The 19,325-nt window shown below is 44.7% G+C and overlaps 1 protein-coding gene across 7 annotated transcripts in view; it reads left to right on the plus strand.

Moving 5' to 3' along the window:
- The window catches only part of LOC133546030 (uncharacterized), a 37,022-nt gene extending 20,960 nt beyond the window's left edge, over positions 1-16,062 (plus strand). The window contains exons 3-8 of one of the 7 annotated variants that reach the window (XR_009804964.1): positions 6,942-6,977; positions 7,056-7,099; positions 7,650-7,682; positions 7,746-7,891; positions 7,960-8,014; positions 9,326-10,145. Coding sequence is in view for 6 of the 7 variants with exons in the window: in XM_061891841.1 (XP_061747825.1) it covers positions 9,404-9,497; positions 13,939-16,052 (2,208 nt within the window). In the remaining variant the exon portion in view is untranslated. The other 6 variants (XM_061891841.1, XM_061891842.1, XM_061891837.1 and 3 more) reach the window with 6 other exon arrangements.
- The last annotated feature ends 3,263 nt before the right edge of the window (positions 16,063-19,325 follow it).

Raw genomic sequence — 19,325 nt, forward strand, 5'->3', positions numbered from 1 at the left:
GGTTCAAATCCCACCTAGTACCAACCTCGTCACGTCCGTTGTGTCCTGAGCAAGACACTTCACCCTTGCTCCTGATGGGGGCTGGTTGGCGCCTTGCATGGCAGCTCCCTCCGTCAGTGTGTGAATGGGTAAATGTGGAAGTAATGTCAAAGCGCTTTGAGTACCTTGAAGGTAGAAAAGCGCTATACAAGTACAACCCATTTATCATTTATATTAAGTCCTATACACTTTAATGTATTTTAAGGTTATATGTTCCTGTGGGAGCCTATCTATATTATTTATTTATTTATTAATTGTTTTGACAATCTAATCCAATAATGTCAATGATGATGTTGATTAATTATTGGCTGTTTTAGATGGATTATGATTAAGTGAGCCACTTCCTCCTCCTATGATTAAGAAGAAAGGACAGCTGGGCGTTCCCTTTCTCTGTCTGTCATGCTGAAGGAGTGAGGAGTGAAATAGTTTGTCTACCACTAAATAAGTTATTTTGATTATGTAGAAAGTCAACAACGGAGAATATTTTTTGTTTGTGAAAATAAATTATCAACATTTTTAATCTAGAAATATCTCCCTGAGTGCTTATTAAGGAATTTAGTGAGTATTAAACCTCCTCCTCAAGGCTACTTGGCTATCTTTATTGTAATTTTTTAAAAACTTTTTGGAACGACAGAGTAGCCGTAACAAGTAAACAAACTACACTGTAGACCCGAAGGACCATCCACGATCGCTCTGCACCGACGACAGCAAGCAGCCGGCGGGCCGTGAGTAAAATCAGCTGATGAACGTCATGAATGAATGAATGATCGCGCCGCTGCGCTGTATGGAATCATTTTAACGCTATGGAAAGGAAAGTTGCAGATTGTGGATGTGAAATGCAAATGTTGGAAGGATGTTTAGGAATGAACTAAACAATGGACTAAGTGTAAAATAAGTTGAGCAGTGTGATTATTTGGAATGATGTCTGGCACACCTGAGACGGCAGCTGAGGCCAACCACATGCCGAGAACGCGCATTGCTTCGCGCAGAGGCAGACTGGGCGCGTGCACAAGGAGGCTAAATGAAATAAAGACTTTGATGACTCATGTTAGAAATGCTGATAAAGTCAATGATGATTTTGAAGTATTTAAAAGAGCTGTGGATGGATTTAAAAATGCTCACAACTTTGTGCAAAACTTGCTATCAGAAGATGAAAAGAAAAACGATTATTATGACTGGTATGAACCCAGAATAATAAATGTGAATTATTTCATGAAACATGGAAAAGAGAAATTGCACAATCAAAAGTTGGACCACTGGACAGCATATCAAATATATCTCACCAATCAAAGTCTGTCACTGGATCAAAAGCCTCTAGATGTTCCTCAGTATCCTCAGAATTAAAAAGGGCCAAAGCGTAACAGGCTGCTACAGTGGCTCGAGCTGCTGCACTGAAGGAAAAACACATCTTGCAACTGGAGGAAACAAAGCTTTAAGCAAAGATGGAGCAATTGTAACTGGAGGAAACAAAGCTTAAAGCAAAGATGGAGCAAATGGAGTTGGAAGCAGATCTCGCAGCATCAACTGCTAAAATACAAATCCTTCAAAGTGATTTAATTCATGAAAGTAATGAGGTGGCTCAGGAACCCATGACTGAGTATTATGATTCTCACCATGAAAGAGAAACTATGGCGAGCAATGTGGACTTTATAGAGTTTGGTGTAATACCCAAAACCCCACTTCACCAAACCATCTTAAGCCTCCACAGACCTCTACCTAAAAGGAACCCCAGCACATCAGAAGATCTAAATAAACCTCAAAACAAAAACGCAATTAAAAAACACAAGACCCAGAATGTAAATCAGACTCAAATAAAAAATCACTCTGCACAAGATAATGTGGTTATTAATGCTGCTCATGATAACTTGGAAATAGTTATTCAAAGACAGAGTGAAATCGTAAAACTCATTGTCTCACAGCAAAAACTCTCTACTACTAGCTAGAGAGATGTCTGTTTGATTGTAACCCACTGGCATATCAGTCTTTTATCCATGCATTTGAACACTTGATTGAAGACAAGACTGAGAATCATCAAGACCGACTCTACTACTTTGAACAGTTTACATGTGGTTTGCCAAGAGACTTGGTTCGCAGCTGTTTGCACATGGAAGCCAGTAGGGGCTATAATGAAGCAAGGCGCCTCTTAAAGGAACACTTTGGAAATGAGATGAAAATTTCGGGAGGTTACTTGGAAAAAGCCTTGAATTGGACAGCAATTAAAGCTGAGGATGGGAAAATGCTTCATGCATATGCAATGTATTTGAGAGGATCCTGTAATGTAATGCATGATTTACAGCATTTGGAGGAACTTGATATCCCATCAAACCTAAGGCTGATTACATCCAAACTACCCTACAAACTCAGAGAAAAGTGGCAAAGCACAGCTTATGAGACACAACAGAGGACTGTCAGGAGAATCAGATTCAACAATTTTGTGGATTTTCTAGAAATGCATGCCAAGATGCTTTTGGATCCATTGTTTGGAGACATTCAGGACCAAATAACGAAAAGGCCTCTTCCAAGAAGCACAAGTGGACTAAAACCAATTAGAGGCATAAACAACAGCTTTGCTACTTCAGTAGCTGTGAATACAGAGTCAGCAGGAAGCGCTGTAAAATACTCTGTTCCACTGCAACCTGCTCAAACCACACCCAGTGGTATCATCCCTTTATGTAGTATTTTAATGGCAAACATGCTCTGATTGACTGCTCACAATTCAAAACACAGTCACATAACGAAAAGATTGATTTTTTTTTAAGAAGGTAAGGATATTGTTTTGGTTGCCTACTAAAAGGTCATTTGAGCAAAAATTGTAAAAGAAGATTAATGTGTCAGGTTTGCAAGATGAAACATCCTACTGCACTTCATATTCCAAGTGAAAAAGGCCCAAAAGCGGCAAAAACAAGCAAAGCCCACTGTTGGGACAGAAGATACCCCTATAAGCATTGCTTTTGTTTCAGCCGGTGATGCAACCGGGGCCGGGATAGACTGTGCACTTGCAATTGTGCCAGTCAGAGTTAACGCGGGAAAAGGGAACAGGTATGTTCGGATCGATGCCTTCCTCGATCCAGGCAGCACGGCAACATTTTGCACAGAGAATCTAATGAACAAACTGAATGTGAAAAGACGCAAAACACAAATTATTTTGCAAACAATAGGACAGGAAAAGCCTGTGAAGACCTATGAGGTTAGAGGACTGAAGGTTGGAGGGTTCGCATATCTGGACCTGCCAAAAGTGTATACACAGAGCAAGATACCTGTGTCAAAGGAAAACATCATCACAAAGGCTGACTTGAAGAGGTGGCCATATCTTGGTGGCATCGACTTGAAGGAAATTGAGGCAGAGATTAAACTTCTTATTGGGACTGATGTTCCTTGGGCAATGGAGCCGTTGAATATAATAAACAGTGAAAAAAATGGACCATATGCAGTCCAAACCATACTGGGATGGGGGCTAACTAGACCACTCAGTTGCAGTGCTACAGAAGATGCTGGGCCCACTGCAGTATCAACTAACAGAATCTTTCCAGGATAAAGACAAAGTCACACCTCGGGATAAGTTCAGAGAGAAAGAAAGACATCGCCATTCCTCCTCTTCTTCTTCCAAAAAAGGCCAGGACAAAGATAAAGAAAATATCTCTTCTGGAACCGATGGACAAAGGAGTATCTTCGACTCACGCAAGAAAAAAGCAAATGGAACAGCACAAGAAGAAACTTGAGTCCCGGAGATCTGGTGTTCATTGTTGATAACACAGCACCAGGAAACTCATGGACGATGGGCCGCATTGTAAAGACATTTCCAGATGCCAAAGGCTTATTTTGGTTAAAACCAAGACCAACACGGTTCAACGACCAATCTCTGCCTGCAAATGGAAGCAGCTTGATGGACTGAAGGGGGATTTGGTTCTCCAGCCTTGATGAGTCGATGACCGCTTCAGATATGACTATGGACTTTGAGACTAGACCAGTAACTCAATTAATCTTGAATTTAAAGAACATAATTGTTTATATTCAATTGTTCTATTATGGCTCCTTTGAATTATATTATTTATGTAATTGTTTAGCTGAAGCACACAATTAGGGGCCGGGTATGTTGGAGCCTATCTATATTATTTATATATTCATTGTTTTGACAATCTAATCCAATAATGCCAATGATGATGTTGATTAATTATTGGATGTTTTAGATGGATTATGATTTGACTGATTGTGTTCAGCTGCTCACATTCCTCCAGGTGAGCCACTTCCTCCTCCTATGATTAAGAAGACAGGACAGCTGGGCGCTCCCTTTGTCTGTCTGTCATGATGGAGTGAGGAGTGAAATAGTTTTTTTTACCACGAAATAAGTTATTTTGGTTATGTAGAAAGTCAACCACAAAGAAAATTTTTTGTTTGTGAAAATAAATGATCAACATTTTGAATCTAGAAATATCTCCGCGAGTGCTTAAGGAATTTAGTGAGTATTAAACCTTCTCTTCAAGGCTACTCGGCTATCTTTATTTTAGTTTTTTCGAAACTTTTTGGAACGACAGAGTAGCCGTAACAGTTCCAATAGTTTTGTTCACCTAAAAGTGTTGTGTTCCATTACAAATAATATTATCTTATAAGTTGTGTATCAGATCCAGATGTAAATACTTGGAAATGAAAGCTAAAATGTTGATCTCTTGTCTTATATTCATCTTTTGATGTCAAACCCAAATGTTTTCAGTCTACAACAAAAATAAAGGAACTGGCCTCACTGTTCCAATACTTTTGGAGGGCACTGTATAAGTGTTTCTATCCTTGGACTGTAGTACATCAATACTTACACTTATTCTAAAGATAGTAAATGATCCAAGTCTTTCTCTCCTTGTATTTGTAGCACACCATTACTTAAACTGACTTCTATTGATAGCATATACAGTTGTGATCAAAATTATTCAACCCCCACACAATTTTGGTGTTTTAGCAAGTTGGACATTTATTCCTTATTTTGTTTATAGTCATATCAAATAAAGATGTGTCAAATAGACAAATGCAACTTACATTGTAACACTGTATTTTACAAAATACCAAAAAATGACATTTTTCTTAATATCTCATTGACAAAATGATTCAACCCCCTGGTTACATGCATCTTTAGTACTTAGTAGAACAGCCTTTGGCAGTATTGACATCCTTCAAACGTGATACATAACCGGACACAAGCTTCTTGCAAGCATCTACAGGTATTTTAGCCCATTCCTCTTGGGCAAAGGCCCCCAGTTCATTCATATTCTTGGGCTTGCGTGCTGCAACTGCCTTCTTCAAGTCCCACCACAGCTTTTCTAGAGGATTTAGGTCTGGTGACTGTGAAGGCCACTCCAGAGTCTTCCAGCCCTTCTTCTGCAACCACTCTGATGTTGATTTGGAGGTATGTTTGGGATCGTTGTCCTGTTGGAAGGTCCAACGTCTCCCAAGCCTCAGCTTTGTCACTGACTTCATGACATTTGCAGCTAATATATCCTGGAAGGAAATAGAATTCATAATGCCTTGAACGCGCTGGAGATTCCCGGTACCTGAGGCAGAGAAACAGCCTCAGAGCATGATTGACCCCCCACCATGCTTAACAGTAGGAAAGGTGTTCTTCTCTTTGTAAGCTTCATTTTTTCTCCTCGAGACATAACCTTGATTCATAGGCCCAAAGAGTTCCAGTTTTGTCTCATCACTCCATAGAACAGTTTCCCAAAACCTTTGGGGTTTGTCCAGATGATTTTTGGCATGTTATCTATTTTCTTGTGTCAGAAGTGGTGTGTGCCTGGGAGTTCTGGCATGGAGGCCTTCATCTCGTAGCGCGCACTTTATTGTCTGGGACGAAACCTGCGTTCCCCCCTCTGCAATGTCCTGTTGTAGTTCCTCAGCTGTTACCCGGGGGTTTTTCACCACTGTACGCTCCAAATACCGGACAGCAGTTGCACACAGCATCCTCTTTCTACCACGCCCAGGCAGTGTTTCCACTGTGTCTTTAGCTTTAAACTTGCCAATTATGCTCCCAACTGTGTCTCTTGGAATGTGTAATGTCTTTGCTATTTTCTTATATCCATATCCTTTCTTATGAAGAGAAATTACCTCCTTTCTTGACTTCACCATGTTGCAAATACACCATTGACCCACTACAAGAAGCTGAGCGTCACAGTCTTTTTCAATCAGTTTAATTTTGCTCTTTATGCTTCTAATCACATCTACAGGTGTTTTCAACACCTGATTGAAAATATTTTATTCAAATTATGTTCTTAAGAGTTATGATCTTCAAGGGGTTGAATAATTTTGTCAATGAAATATTAAGAGAAATGACACTGTTTGGTATGTTACAACATATAATGTTGTAATTCAATTTGCATTTGTCGACTTAATGCATCTTTATTTGATATGACTATAAATAAAATACGGAATAAATGTCCAACTTGCTAAAACACCAAAATTGTGTGGGCGTTGAATAATTTTGATCACAACTGTAAGTGTTTCTATCCTTGTCATGTACTTTCTCCTAAAGGTAGTATACTATACAAGTATTTCAGTACATCAATACATACACTTTCTCCTAAAGATAATATATTATACAAGTGATTCTGTCCTTGTACTGTAGTACACTTTATTCTAAATATAACAGTAAACTAAGTATTTCTGTCCCTGTACATCAATACATAGTTTTTTTTGTAAAGATAGTATATAAGTGTTTCTGTAAATCAATACTCACTATTTCCCCTATAGTTCAAAATTATATAAGTGTTTCTATCCTTGTACTGTAGTACATCAATACTTACACTTTCTTCTAAAGGTAGTGTTTTATAGAAGGTAGTGGAATTAGTTATCATGTACAAGATGTATTTACGGGACATTTTTAACTCCATGTTATACATGTATGTTTGTCCCCTCATTCAAAGGGCTTCCAAAGAAGAGGTGGACCCAAAGGAGACATTGTGAGTATCACTTTTGTTTGTGAATGATTGGAGCCTTCAATATGAAACACTAACAAATATTCTGTTTTCTGCTTGAAGGTAGACTCCGACGTGGAGGGACTAGCTGGTGAGAAAGGGGAAAAGTAAGACCAGTCATTTTGAACTTTCTGAAGTTGACCTGTTGATATTTAAATATTGAAAGCAAAGACAAATAATATACTATTCGACTGAGACCCATTTTGGGTCCCTAAGACTTTTAACAATCAAGGAAAGACCTTAAGGTTTTAAAAACCAAAATGGCCCCTACATTCGTTAACTTTTAAGTGTGCGGCCCTTTGTGGTAAAGTTTTGGACATCCCTTGTTTCGTTTTAATGAATAGCTGAGCAGAAAGGAATCCTGTATAGATTATACATTAATAGTACTTTAAAACATTTTTTTTAATTAAAGTGAGTCATTGTGTTTCAGTATTTTTGCCCTGCCACTTGTAGGAACCCTCATTCTGCATGTTTTTGTACAAACTATTGTTGGACAATCTTTCAACGCTGCATTCAAACATTTTCATAGTTGAACCTTACATGTAGAAACACAATTGTTTCTTGGTGCTGTGCTTACTAAACGGAGGAAAACAAATCTAAAGGACAAGAACTTGCAATTTTTAAAATCAGTATCTCATGATTGTTTGGGTGTGACAGGGTATGTCTGGAGAATCTGGCACTAAAGGACAGGTGAGTTGTGTATGATCATGTGTTAAGTAAATATACACTTCATGCACTTGTATGTGTTTGCAGCACAGAGTGAGGAGACCTTGGACATAATGGTCCAACATGGAGACTCTGGGAAGCCAGGTGATGTAGGACCCCCTGGACTGCCTGGTCCTCGGGGGTTGAAAGGCATGAGCGGTGTGCATGGCAGGCCGGGTATTGAGGGTCCACCGGTGAGTCCACTCACTGTTTGGGAAATGTAATTGTTGTCACTTTTACACAATGTTGTTCTTCTCTTCAGGGACAAGATATATCTGACCAGCATATTATTGATGTGGTATAAAGAATGTTGCAAGGTGAGCTTTACCACTCTAATTTCCCTCCCCAAAAATAATTGCTTGTTATTGTAAACAAAAACTCTATTACATATGTAAAGTTTCAGTTCAATATGTCAAAATTGAAAATGACAGTTAGCCAAAATCAAATCAAAACCAAAAATGTTGGAAGATGTGTGGAGATGTGGTGGAGAGGTTAGGGTTAGTGTTTTATAGGAAGGAATAAGTTATTGTGTATAACAGGGGTCACCAACGCGGACACCCTAACCCTAACCCTAACACGTAAGGACCAGATGAGTAGCCCGCTGGCCTGTTCTAAAAATAGCTCAAATAGCAGCACTTACCAGTGAGCTGCCTCTATTTTTTAAATTATATTTATGTACTAGCAGGGTTAGGGTTAACCCCAACTCTCGCTTTGCTCGACATTTTTAATTCTAAGAGAGACAAAACTAAAATTTAATTAGAAAATCCAAGAAAATATTTTAAAGACTTGGTCTTTTTACTTTGCTTCTTATAACTTTCAGAAAGACAATTTAAGAGAAAAAATACATTCTTGAAAATGATTTTAGGATTTTTAAACACATATACCTTTTTACCTTTTAAATTCATTCCTCTTCTTTCCTGAAAATTTAAAATGTTAAGCACGCCAGGCTGCACCAAACTTTTGGTGCTTTGTTCACACAGAAAAGTACAGTGGTGTATGTGCAGCAACTATGAAGGTTGCAAGCCTGTTTGGTTCCACTTATCTTTGTGAATCAGCCTTTTCTGACATGAACTTCATCAAGAAGAAACACAGAACAAGCCTCACTGATGCACATCTGCAAGACTCACTCAGAGTTGCAGTTTCTAGTTACACAGCAGAGTACAACACACTAGTTAACAGAATGCCATGCCAGGCTTCCCACTAACTGACAAAGAAACATATATCAGATTTGGTGTCCAGTTCAAAGTGTGACATGATGAGAGTTGACTTTTGTATTTTACGTGAGTTATTATTTGTACAAACATGGTACAAAGTAATTCATGATTTGTTAAAAAATGTTAGTGGCTAGCTAACCTTAACCCTAACCCTAAATCATTAAGATCAGTTTTTCCACATAATATTTATTATTAATAATAACATAGAGCTAAAGGTAAATGTAGCAAATTGGCTATTTTTGGCAATTTATTTAAGTGTGTAATAAACTGGTAGGCTTTCGCATAAATCAGTACTCAAGAAGTAGCCCTTGGTTTCAAAAAGGTTGGTGCCCCCTGGTGTATAAGATGTATGTATGGTATATTTTTAATCTCTACATTATACAGTTCCTAAATGAATCTCTTTTTTTGTGACAGAGAGGCTGGCAGCAGTAGCAGTGAGCACTACAAGGGCTGCGCCGTTGAACAACCGGCTATTCTGGTCCTCCGTGATTAATGGTTCCACAAGGACCACATGGTTTGCCTGGTTCCCGAAGAATTCCTGGAACGATGGGAGCTGACAGACGGATTGGAAACACAGGTCTTAAAGGTAGGGACATGTTAAGTTTCATCTACAGTAATGTGTGTGTGTATACATATGCTTACATATACATATTTAAACATGTGTATACATTTGTACCAATGTGTACATATGTATGCACTTTTTTTTAGTCAATATACAAACGTACAACGAATTAGGGTTAGTGTTAGAGGGTTAACCCTAACCCCAACCCTAACCGACTGTCTTTCTATGCCTAAAACCTACCCTCTAACCATAACCCCAACCCTAAACGACTTTCTTTCTATGCCTAAATGCTACCCATCTCGCTTTCTCTTTAAATCTAACCCTAAATCCTTACCCCAACCCTAACCCCAATCCTAACCCCAACCCTAACCGACTGTCTTTCTATGCCTAAAACCTACCCTCTAACCCCAACCCTAACCGACTTTCTTTCTATGCCTGAATCCTACCCGTCTCTCTTTCTCTTTAAATCTAACCCTAAATCCTTACCCTTACCCCAACCCTAACCGACTGTCTTTCTATGCCTAAGACCTACCCTCTAACCCCAATCCCAACCCCAACCCAAATCCTTACCCTTACCCCATTCCTAACCCCAACCCAAATCCTTACCCTAACCCCAACCCTTACCCTAACCCAAATCCTTACCCCAACCCTAACCCTAACCGACTGTCTTTTCTATGCCTAAGACCTACCCTCTAACCCCAACCCTAAACCTAACCCCAACCCGAATCCTTACCCTTACCCCAACCCTAACCCTAACCCCAACCCAAATCCTTAGCCCAACCCTTACTTTAACCCATATCCTTACCCCAACCCTAACCCTAACTGACTGTCTTTTCTATGCCTAAGACCTACCCTCTAACCCCAACCCCAACCCTAAAACCAACCCCAACCCTAACCCTAACCCCAACCCTAACCCCAACCGACTGTCTTTCTATGCCTAAGACCTACCTTCTAACCCAAACCCCAACCCTAACCCCAACCGACTGTCTTTCTATGCCTAAAACCTACCCTCTAACCCCAACCCTAACCGACTTTCTTTCCATGCCTGAATCCTACCCGTCTCTCTTTCTCTTTAAATCTAACCCTAAATCCTTACCCTTACCCCAACCCTAACCAACTGCCTTTCTATGCCTAAGACCTGCCCTCTAACCCCAATCCCAACCACAACCCCAACCCTAACCCCAAACCCAACCCCAACCCCAACCCAAATCCTTACCCTTACCCCAACCCTAAACCTAACCCCAACCCTAACCCCAACCGACTGTCTTTCTATGCCTAAAACCTACCCTCCAACCACAACCCCAACCCTAACCAAAACCCCAACCCAAACCCCAACCCTAACCCCTAACCCCAACCCTAACCCCAACCGACTGTCTTTCTATGCCTAAAACCTACCCTCTAACCCCAACCCTAACCGACTTTCTTTCTATGCCTGAATCCTACACGTCTCTCTTTCTCTTTAAATCTAACCCTAAATCCTTACCCTTACCCCAACCCTAACCGACTGTCTTTCTATGCCTAAGACCTACCCTCTAACCCCAATCCCAACCACAACCCTAACCCCAACCCCAACCCTAACCCCAACCCAAATCCTTACCCTTACCCCAACCCTAACCCCAACCCAAATCCTTACCCTTACCCCAACCCAAATCCTTACCCTAACCCCAACCCTTACCCTAACCCAAATCTTTACCCCAACCCTAACCCTAACCGACTGTCTTTTCTATCCCTAAGACCACAACCCTAACCCCAACCACAACCCTAACCCCAACCCCAACCCTAACCCCAACCCAAATCCTTACCCTTACCCCAACCCTAACCCCAACCCAAATCCTTACCCTTACCCCAACCCAAATCCTTACCCTAACCCCAACCCTTACCCTAACCCAAATCTTTACCCCAACCCTAACCCTAACCGACTGTCTTTTCTATCCCTAAGACCTACCCTCTAACCCCAACCCTAACCCCAACCCTAACCCCAACCGACTATCTATGCCTAAGACCTACCCTCTAACCCCAATCCCAACCCCAACCACAACCCTAACCCCAACCCAAATCCTAACCCCAACCCTAACCCCAACCCAAATCCTAACCCCAACCCTAACCCCAACCCCAACCCTAACCCAAATCCTTACACCAATCCTAACCCTAACCGACTGTCTTTGCTATGCCTAAGACCTACCCTCTAACCCCAACCCTAACCCCAACCCCAAACCCTAACCCCAACCCTAACCCCAACCGACTGTTTTACTATGCCTAAAACCTACCCTCTAACCCCAACCCTAACCGACTTTCTTTCCATGCCTGAATCCTACCCGTCTCTCTTTCTCTTTAAATCTAACCCTAAATCCTTACCCTTACTCCAACCCTAACCAACTGCCTTTCTATGCCTAAGACCTACCCTCTAACCCCAATCCCAACCACAACCCCAACCCTAACCCCAAACCCAACCCTAACCCCAACCCAAATCCTTACCCTTACCCCAACCCTAAACCTAACCCCAACCCTGACCCAAACCCCAACCCTAACCCCAACCGACTGTCTTTCTATGCCTAAAACCTACCCTCCAACCCCAATCCCAACCCCAACCCTAACCACAACCCTAACCCCAACCCAAACCCCAACCCTAACCCCAACCGACTGTCTTTCTATGCCTAAAACCTACCCTCTAACCCCAACCCTAACCAACTTTCTTTCCATGCCTGAATCCTACCCGTCTCTCTTTCTCTTTAAATCTAACCCTAAATCCTTACCCTTACCCCAACCCTAACCGACTGTCTTTCTATGCCTAAGACCTACCCTCTAACCCCAACCACAACCCCAACCACAACCCTAACCCCAACCCTAACCCCAATCCCAACCACAACCCCAACCCAAATCCTTACCCTAACCCTTACCCTAACCCAAATCCTTACCCCAACCCTAACCCTAACCGACTGTCTTTTCTATCCCTAAGACCTACCCTCTAACACCAACCCTAACCCCAACCCTAACCCCAACCCTAACCCCAACCGACTGTCTATCTATGCCTAAGACCTACCCTCTAACCCCAACCACAACCCTAACCCCAACCCTAACCCCAACCCAAATCCTTACCCTTACCCCAACCCTTACCCTAACCCAAATCCTTACACCAACCCTAACCCTAACCAACTGTCTTTTCTATGCCTAAGACCTACCCTCTAACCCCAACCCTAACCCCAACCCCAAACCCTAACCCCAACCCTAACCCCAACCGACTGTCTTTCTATGCCTAAGACCTACCCTCCAACCCCAATCCCAACCACAACCCCAACCCTAACCACAACCCCAACCCTAACCCCAACCCTAAACCCCAACCCCAAACCCCAACCCTAACCCCAACCTTAACCCCAGCCGACTGTCTTTCTATGCCTAAAACCTACCCTCTAACCCCAACCCTAACCGACTTTCTATGCCTGAATCCTACCCGTCTCTCTTTCTCTTTAAATCTAACCCTAAATCCTTACCCTTACCCCAACCCTGACCGACTGTCTTTCTATGCCTAAGACCTACCCTCTAACCCCAATGCCAACCACAACCCCAACCCTAACCCCAACCCAAATCCTTACACCAACCCTAACCCTAACCCCAACCCCAACCCCAACCCTTACCCCAACCCTTACCCTAACCCAAATCCTTACCCCAACCCTAACCCTAACTGACTGTCTTTTCTATCCCTAAGACCTACCCTCTAACCCCAACCCTAACCCCAACCCTAACCCCAACCCTAACACCAACCCTAACCCCAACCCTAACCCCAACCCTAACCGACTGTCTATCTATGCCTAAGACCTACCCTCTAACCCCAACCACAACCCCAACCCTAACCCCAACCCAAATCCTTACCCTTACCCCAACCCTAACCCCAACCCTTACCCTAACCCAAATCCTTACCTCAACCCTAACCGACTTTCTTTTCTATGCCTAAAACCTACCCTCTAACCCCAACCCAAATCCTTTTTTTTCAATCGCGCCATTTCACTTCACGAGTCAAGCCTGATGAAGGTATACACCGAAACGTTGCTATCGACTTGTACATGTAAATAGAATTTTTGTATATTGTTACTTACTGTTTGTTTACACGTCACTCCAGCTGGCCTGGTTGCGACGCGACGAGTCATTACGACAAGTCGCCGTTTTCATTTTGTAAATAAATCGTCTATTTTTCAATATACAATTTTTCTTATTCACCCGGTTTCATATCAGCGTTGTTTGGTACATATTTTGGCTGAAAAAGCACTTATTTCTTACCGTACACGCCGAGATCCAAACCGGAAGTACTCCCTCTGACCTCGACGTAGCCCCGCCCACGGGCACGCTGATTCTTCTTTTTTACTAAAAGAAGTGAATTAAAGACAATATATTTTTCATCAGAGAGGATATAGCACCATTCTCTGCTATTTTTGTTATCATTTTCACCAGCGGCATAATTTTTTATAATTAGAAATGTCCGACTGGTACCAAGAGGGCTGGATTCCAGCCAGGTCGGGGCGGAAGCGCAAAGCCCGGCGACAACAACCGCGCCAAGAATGGCCAATCCGGGAAGAAGAGCGTCCCTACCATCATCCAGATGATCAAGGTCCTCGGCGTTTCCAACCACCACCTCAAAGATCCTATGCTGAAGTGGCAAGGGGACGCCAAAACACTCATTTGGAGAGTCATCACCGCCCCCACTCATGGACACGCCGCCATTTTGGCCACGAAGAAGCCAGATATGTGCAGCAGGAGCCGCGCCACAGCGCCCCTCAATGGAAAAATCGGAACACTGCACCCCCAATTCACAACACTAGGAACATTAGGCAGCAAAGATTCAATCCCCTGCCGCCTTTAATGCCTCAATATACACCACAAAATTATCCCCGCAATCCTCCCCGTCCCAGAAAAAAACGCAAGCAGCGTAGGGACCCTCCCAGGAGGAATACGGCCCCTAATAATGTTCATAATCACAATAATAATTATAACAATTACAACACAGATATTGAGAGCAATGTAAAAGCAAAATGTTTTTACAACATTATCAAAATTACACACCATCAAAACATTGTTTCCAAAAAAGACCCCCCACAGTCCATAAGTAAAATGGAACAAACACTGGCCACCATGATTAGACCGGCGGTTACAAACCCTGACACTGATGAACTCATTAAAGACAATGCACAAATGTGGGCAGAAGAAACAATTTTTATTCTGAGACACCACTACAGAGAGGCCTTAAAAATTGAAATGGACAAAATTACCAAATTTGGTGGTGAGGACTGGAGACCCGCTTTTCAGATGGCCTCAACATGGACCAGAAGACATCTGGGACGCAGACTCATGGGGGACACCCTTCGACTGGCCGAGGCTCAAATCCTCGCAGCCTTCGCTGACCTCCCTGTCAACACTGAGGTGACACGCCCGACCCAGGCCCTACCCCGCCCCCCCCACCACCACCTTGGTGTCGGTTGGCACCATTACCGACAGCACCGGCCCGAATTGGTCTCCATACGTGGAACGAGAGGCGGACCCCCCAGCACAGATGACCTCCTTCCTCCCGCATTCCACACCTCCTCCTGCAGTTTTGAAACCACCCTTGGAACAGAGGAGGACACGACACCTCCGTCCTCGCAGCAGATCAGCAGACGACACCACCAACGAGAGGCCGCCCACACAGCCCTCTCCTGCACGTCGCGTAACACCTCCTCCGAGTCCACCTGCAACACAGGACCCTGTTATCCCAACACACGCAAAGGACATCACACAGGAGACCCGCACACAGACCCAGGACAACATCCAACCACCACGGGAGTCCACGGGAGGACGCTTCTTATCGACCTGGACAACGAGGTACTGGATTTTGTGGGACTCACCCCTGTGACGTCATCGGCCAATCCCAACACGCCCCCTGACTGTTCCCAGCTCTTCCGAGATCTTCAAAAGGAGACCGCACAGTCACCACAGGCACCCACCCCTGTCCGGCCCCCATTCATCGACCACCAGGACTCACCTCAGCAGGAACAGGCACCTGAGGGACGTCCTCCAACACCGTCCTCCCCCCCTCCTAGCACGCCCCTTCCCATCCCGGCGACGTGGGAGGGACCCTCGACCCCAACGACCCCACACAGCCCGACCACTTCAGATAGCGCCGAGGAGGTGCAGGTTGTTATGGGTGCCCCCCCTCAAAAACCCACCAGACACCCCAACACATCGCGCAAGATGTCAGATTGGAAGTTGTCGACTAACAGGAGGATCCTGATTGTCGGCGACTCCAACCTGGCACATATACCACCTTTCCACCGCAACGACCTGCAGATCGACAGTTACCCGGGGGCCAATTTCCGGCACGCGGAGGCCCTCCTGGCCAGGGCCAGAGTTGCTGTCCAGGTTGAAGTGCTGGTGTTAGCTTTTGGGCTCAACAACTGTGAGCAAAAAGTTAAGGAGACAACCATTAAACAGCTCCAAGGTGCACTCAGGGCGGCCAGGAACACATTCCCAACTGCCCGGGTGGTAATTCCCCTGTTGAACTATTCAGCTGATCTGCCTTTGGAGGAGATAAAACAATCTCCAGCAGCTGAATAGCTTCATCAGGAGCAATTATGCTCACATCCCGGCCCTAGACAGTCGGGAGTTTGAGACCCAAGCAGACCACATCCATTGGATGCCAGGTACTGCTAAGCTCATGTTACAACATTGGCTTCGGGATTTAAACTCCACAGCCCCACAATCCCGAGCACTCGGGGGGGAAGTAAGAGCGTGGTAAATTTGGCCCACAACTTCACGCCGACCCCCTCACAAATTTCCCTACTCAATAAGGGCCTCAATTTTCTTCCTTCCATTAATCTCAGTAGTGACTGGCATCATCAACTCCAGTCGGACCTCCAGCACTACCATAGACGTGTCAAACTGGCGGTGTACTATGAGAAACAGGATACTCTCAAACCCACACCGTTCACAGCCCGCTCCAGCTGGGAGCCCTCACCTGGACTGTTGCCTCCGGAGTTCCAGGCGATGGTCCGGTCTGACGGGCTCCTAATGCCCGGGCTGTACACCTGCGGTCGCCCCAATTTGACACGGGAAGAAGTTGAGGCCCTTTATAGTCTTAAGATTAATAAACATATTGTGATCAAACCAGCAGACAAGGGGAGTGCTGTTGTCATCCTTGACAGATCACAATATATTTGGGAGGGTTCTCGACAGTAGGGGGACACTACCTATTATCTACCGCTGTCGGAACCAATTTATCCCCAAACTATCCCCTTGGTGGAGAAGATTGTCGACAATCTTCTTCTCAAGAAATTTATAAATTCCAAACAAAAAAAGTACCTCCTAGGGGAGCCGGATCCGCGACCTCGCAGGTTCTATATGCTCCCCAAAATACATAAGGAGCCAGACAAATGGAGCAAGCCCTACGAGATCCCTCCGGGCCGCCCCATTGTCTCGGACTGCGGTAGCGAGACGTACAGAACGGCAGAGTTCATCGACTACTATTTAACACCACTCTCCGTTCTCCACGGCAGCTACCTCAGAGATACTTACGACTTTCTCGACAAAGTCAGGAGTGTGCACATTCCCCCAGATGCAATCCTATTTACTATCGACATTGACAGCCTATATACAAACATCGACATCGCTGAGGGTATTCGGGCTGTCAAAAATGTCTTCTACAGGTACCGGGACGTCAGCAGGCCTGAAAAGGAGCTTCTACAGCTCCTGGATATTAATTTGAGGAGAAACGATTTTGAGTTCGATGGTCGTTTCTACCTCCAAATTAAGGGCACTGCTATGGGCAAGAAATTTGCTCCGGCGTATGCCAACATATTTATGGCAGAGTGGGAGACTGCTGCCTTAACCGTCTGCCCAAAACGTCCTCTCCACTATTTACGGTACCTTGATGACATCTGGGGCGTCTGGACACACTCCCGTGAGGAGTTTGACGTGTTCTTGAACACGCTCAACACTCACAACAAAAACATCACCATCAAGTCGACCACGAATAGCACATCCGTCGACTTTTTGGACACCACAACATTCAAGGGTCCTGACTTTGTAAATAGTCACAACTTGGACATCAGGGTGTTCTTCAAGGAGACCGACACCCATGCGCTCCTTTTTAAAAGCAGCTTCCACCCCAAGCACACGTTTGCTGCGTTGGTGAAATCACAACTGTTGAGGTTTCATCGGATTTGCACCAGGCGGGAGGACTTCCTGGCGGCCTCGAAGACCCTCTTTTCTGCTCTGAAGAGGAGGGGCTACTCCAGGTCCTTCCTCAGACGACAGTTTAGGGTCTTCTTGGACCCGGGGAGACCTCCCCCTGGGACAACCATGATCCCCTTCATCACCACCTACTCTCCCTCGGCCGTACAAGTCGCCAGGAATGTCAAGGACAACTTCCAGACTTTTTTGGAGAGTAGTGGGAGGCTGCCGGAGCACTACGTGGTGCCGGCCTACCGTAAGAACCCCAACTTGAATGATATGTTGGTCAGGGCCAGGGTCAGCTCGCTGAGAGACCCTAACCCTAACCCTCCACTCGGAGGGATACCCTTGTCCGCCACACACCATGGTTGGTGAACCCCCAAAACCGCAAGGTTTTCCAGCCGTTGTGTCGTGGCGGCCGACACACCAAAAACTGTGTCTACGTCATCCGATGTCAACGATGTGGCGATATGTACGTAGGCGAGACGGGCAATACCGTAGCTAGGAGATTCGCCCAACACAAGTACAACATCGTTAGACAGAAAAACACCAACACTCACCTGGTTCAGCACTTTGTCCGGCACGGCTGGTCCTCCGTCCGGGTGACTGTCATCGAAACGAATCCTAGGTGGAGCCTCGCTCAACGCCAGAGGGCGGAGCTCCTCTGGATCACCAGGTTGGGCACCAGGTATCCGGGAGGCCTAAACGAGAGTTGAGCGTGAGTCCGTTGGACTGTTGATGGCCAGTGCACTTCCCATTTTACTTCCCCTCTTTATTTATTTTTTTCTACCCCCACCCCCTCCTCCCCCTAACCCTAACCATCTTCTCCTTCCACTCCTATAACCTACCCACCACCCTAATTCTTTTTCTACTCCTAAAACCTACCCACAACCCTAATCCTAATCCTAACCCCAACCCTAACCCAACCCTACCCATAATCCTAACCGACTGTCTATCTATGCCTAAGACCTACCCTCTAACCCCAACCACAACCCTAACCCCAACCCTAACCCCAACCCAAATCCTTACCCTTACCCCAAACCTAACCCCAACCCTTACCCTAACCCAAATCCTTACCCCAACCCTAACCCTAACCGACTGCCTTTTCTATGCCTAAGACCTACCCTCTAACCCCAACCCTAACCCTAACCCCAACCCAAATCCTTACCCAAACCCTAAACCCAACCCTAACCCCATCCCAAATCCTTACCCCAACCCTAACCCCAACCCTTACTTTAACCCAAATCCTTACCCCAACCCTAACCGACTGTCTTTTCTATGCCTAAGACCTACCCTCTAACCCCAACCCAAACCCAAACCCAACCCTAACCCTAACCCTAACCCAAATCCTTACCCTTACCCTAACCCCAACCCTTACCCTAACCCAAATCCTTACCCCAACCCTAACCCTAACCGACTGTCTTTTCTATGCCTAAGACCTACCCTCTAACCCCAACCCCAACCCGAATCCTTACCCTTACCCCAACCCTAAGCCCAACCCTAACCCCAACCCAAATCCTTACCCCAACCCTTACTTTAACCCAAATCCTTACCCCAACCCTAACCCTAACTGACTGTCTTTTCTATGCCTAAGACCTACCCTCTAACTCCAACCCCAACCCTAAACCCAACCCTAAACCCAACCCTAAACCCAACCCT

This window comes from Nerophis ophidion, linkage group LG29, assembly GCF_033978795.1.
Source record: "Nerophis ophidion isolate RoL-2023_Sa linkage group LG29, RoL_Noph_v1.0, whole genome shotgun sequence".
NCBI classification, from domain to species: domain Eukaryota; kingdom Metazoa; phylum Chordata; class Actinopteri; order Syngnathiformes; family Syngnathidae; genus Nerophis; species Nerophis ophidion.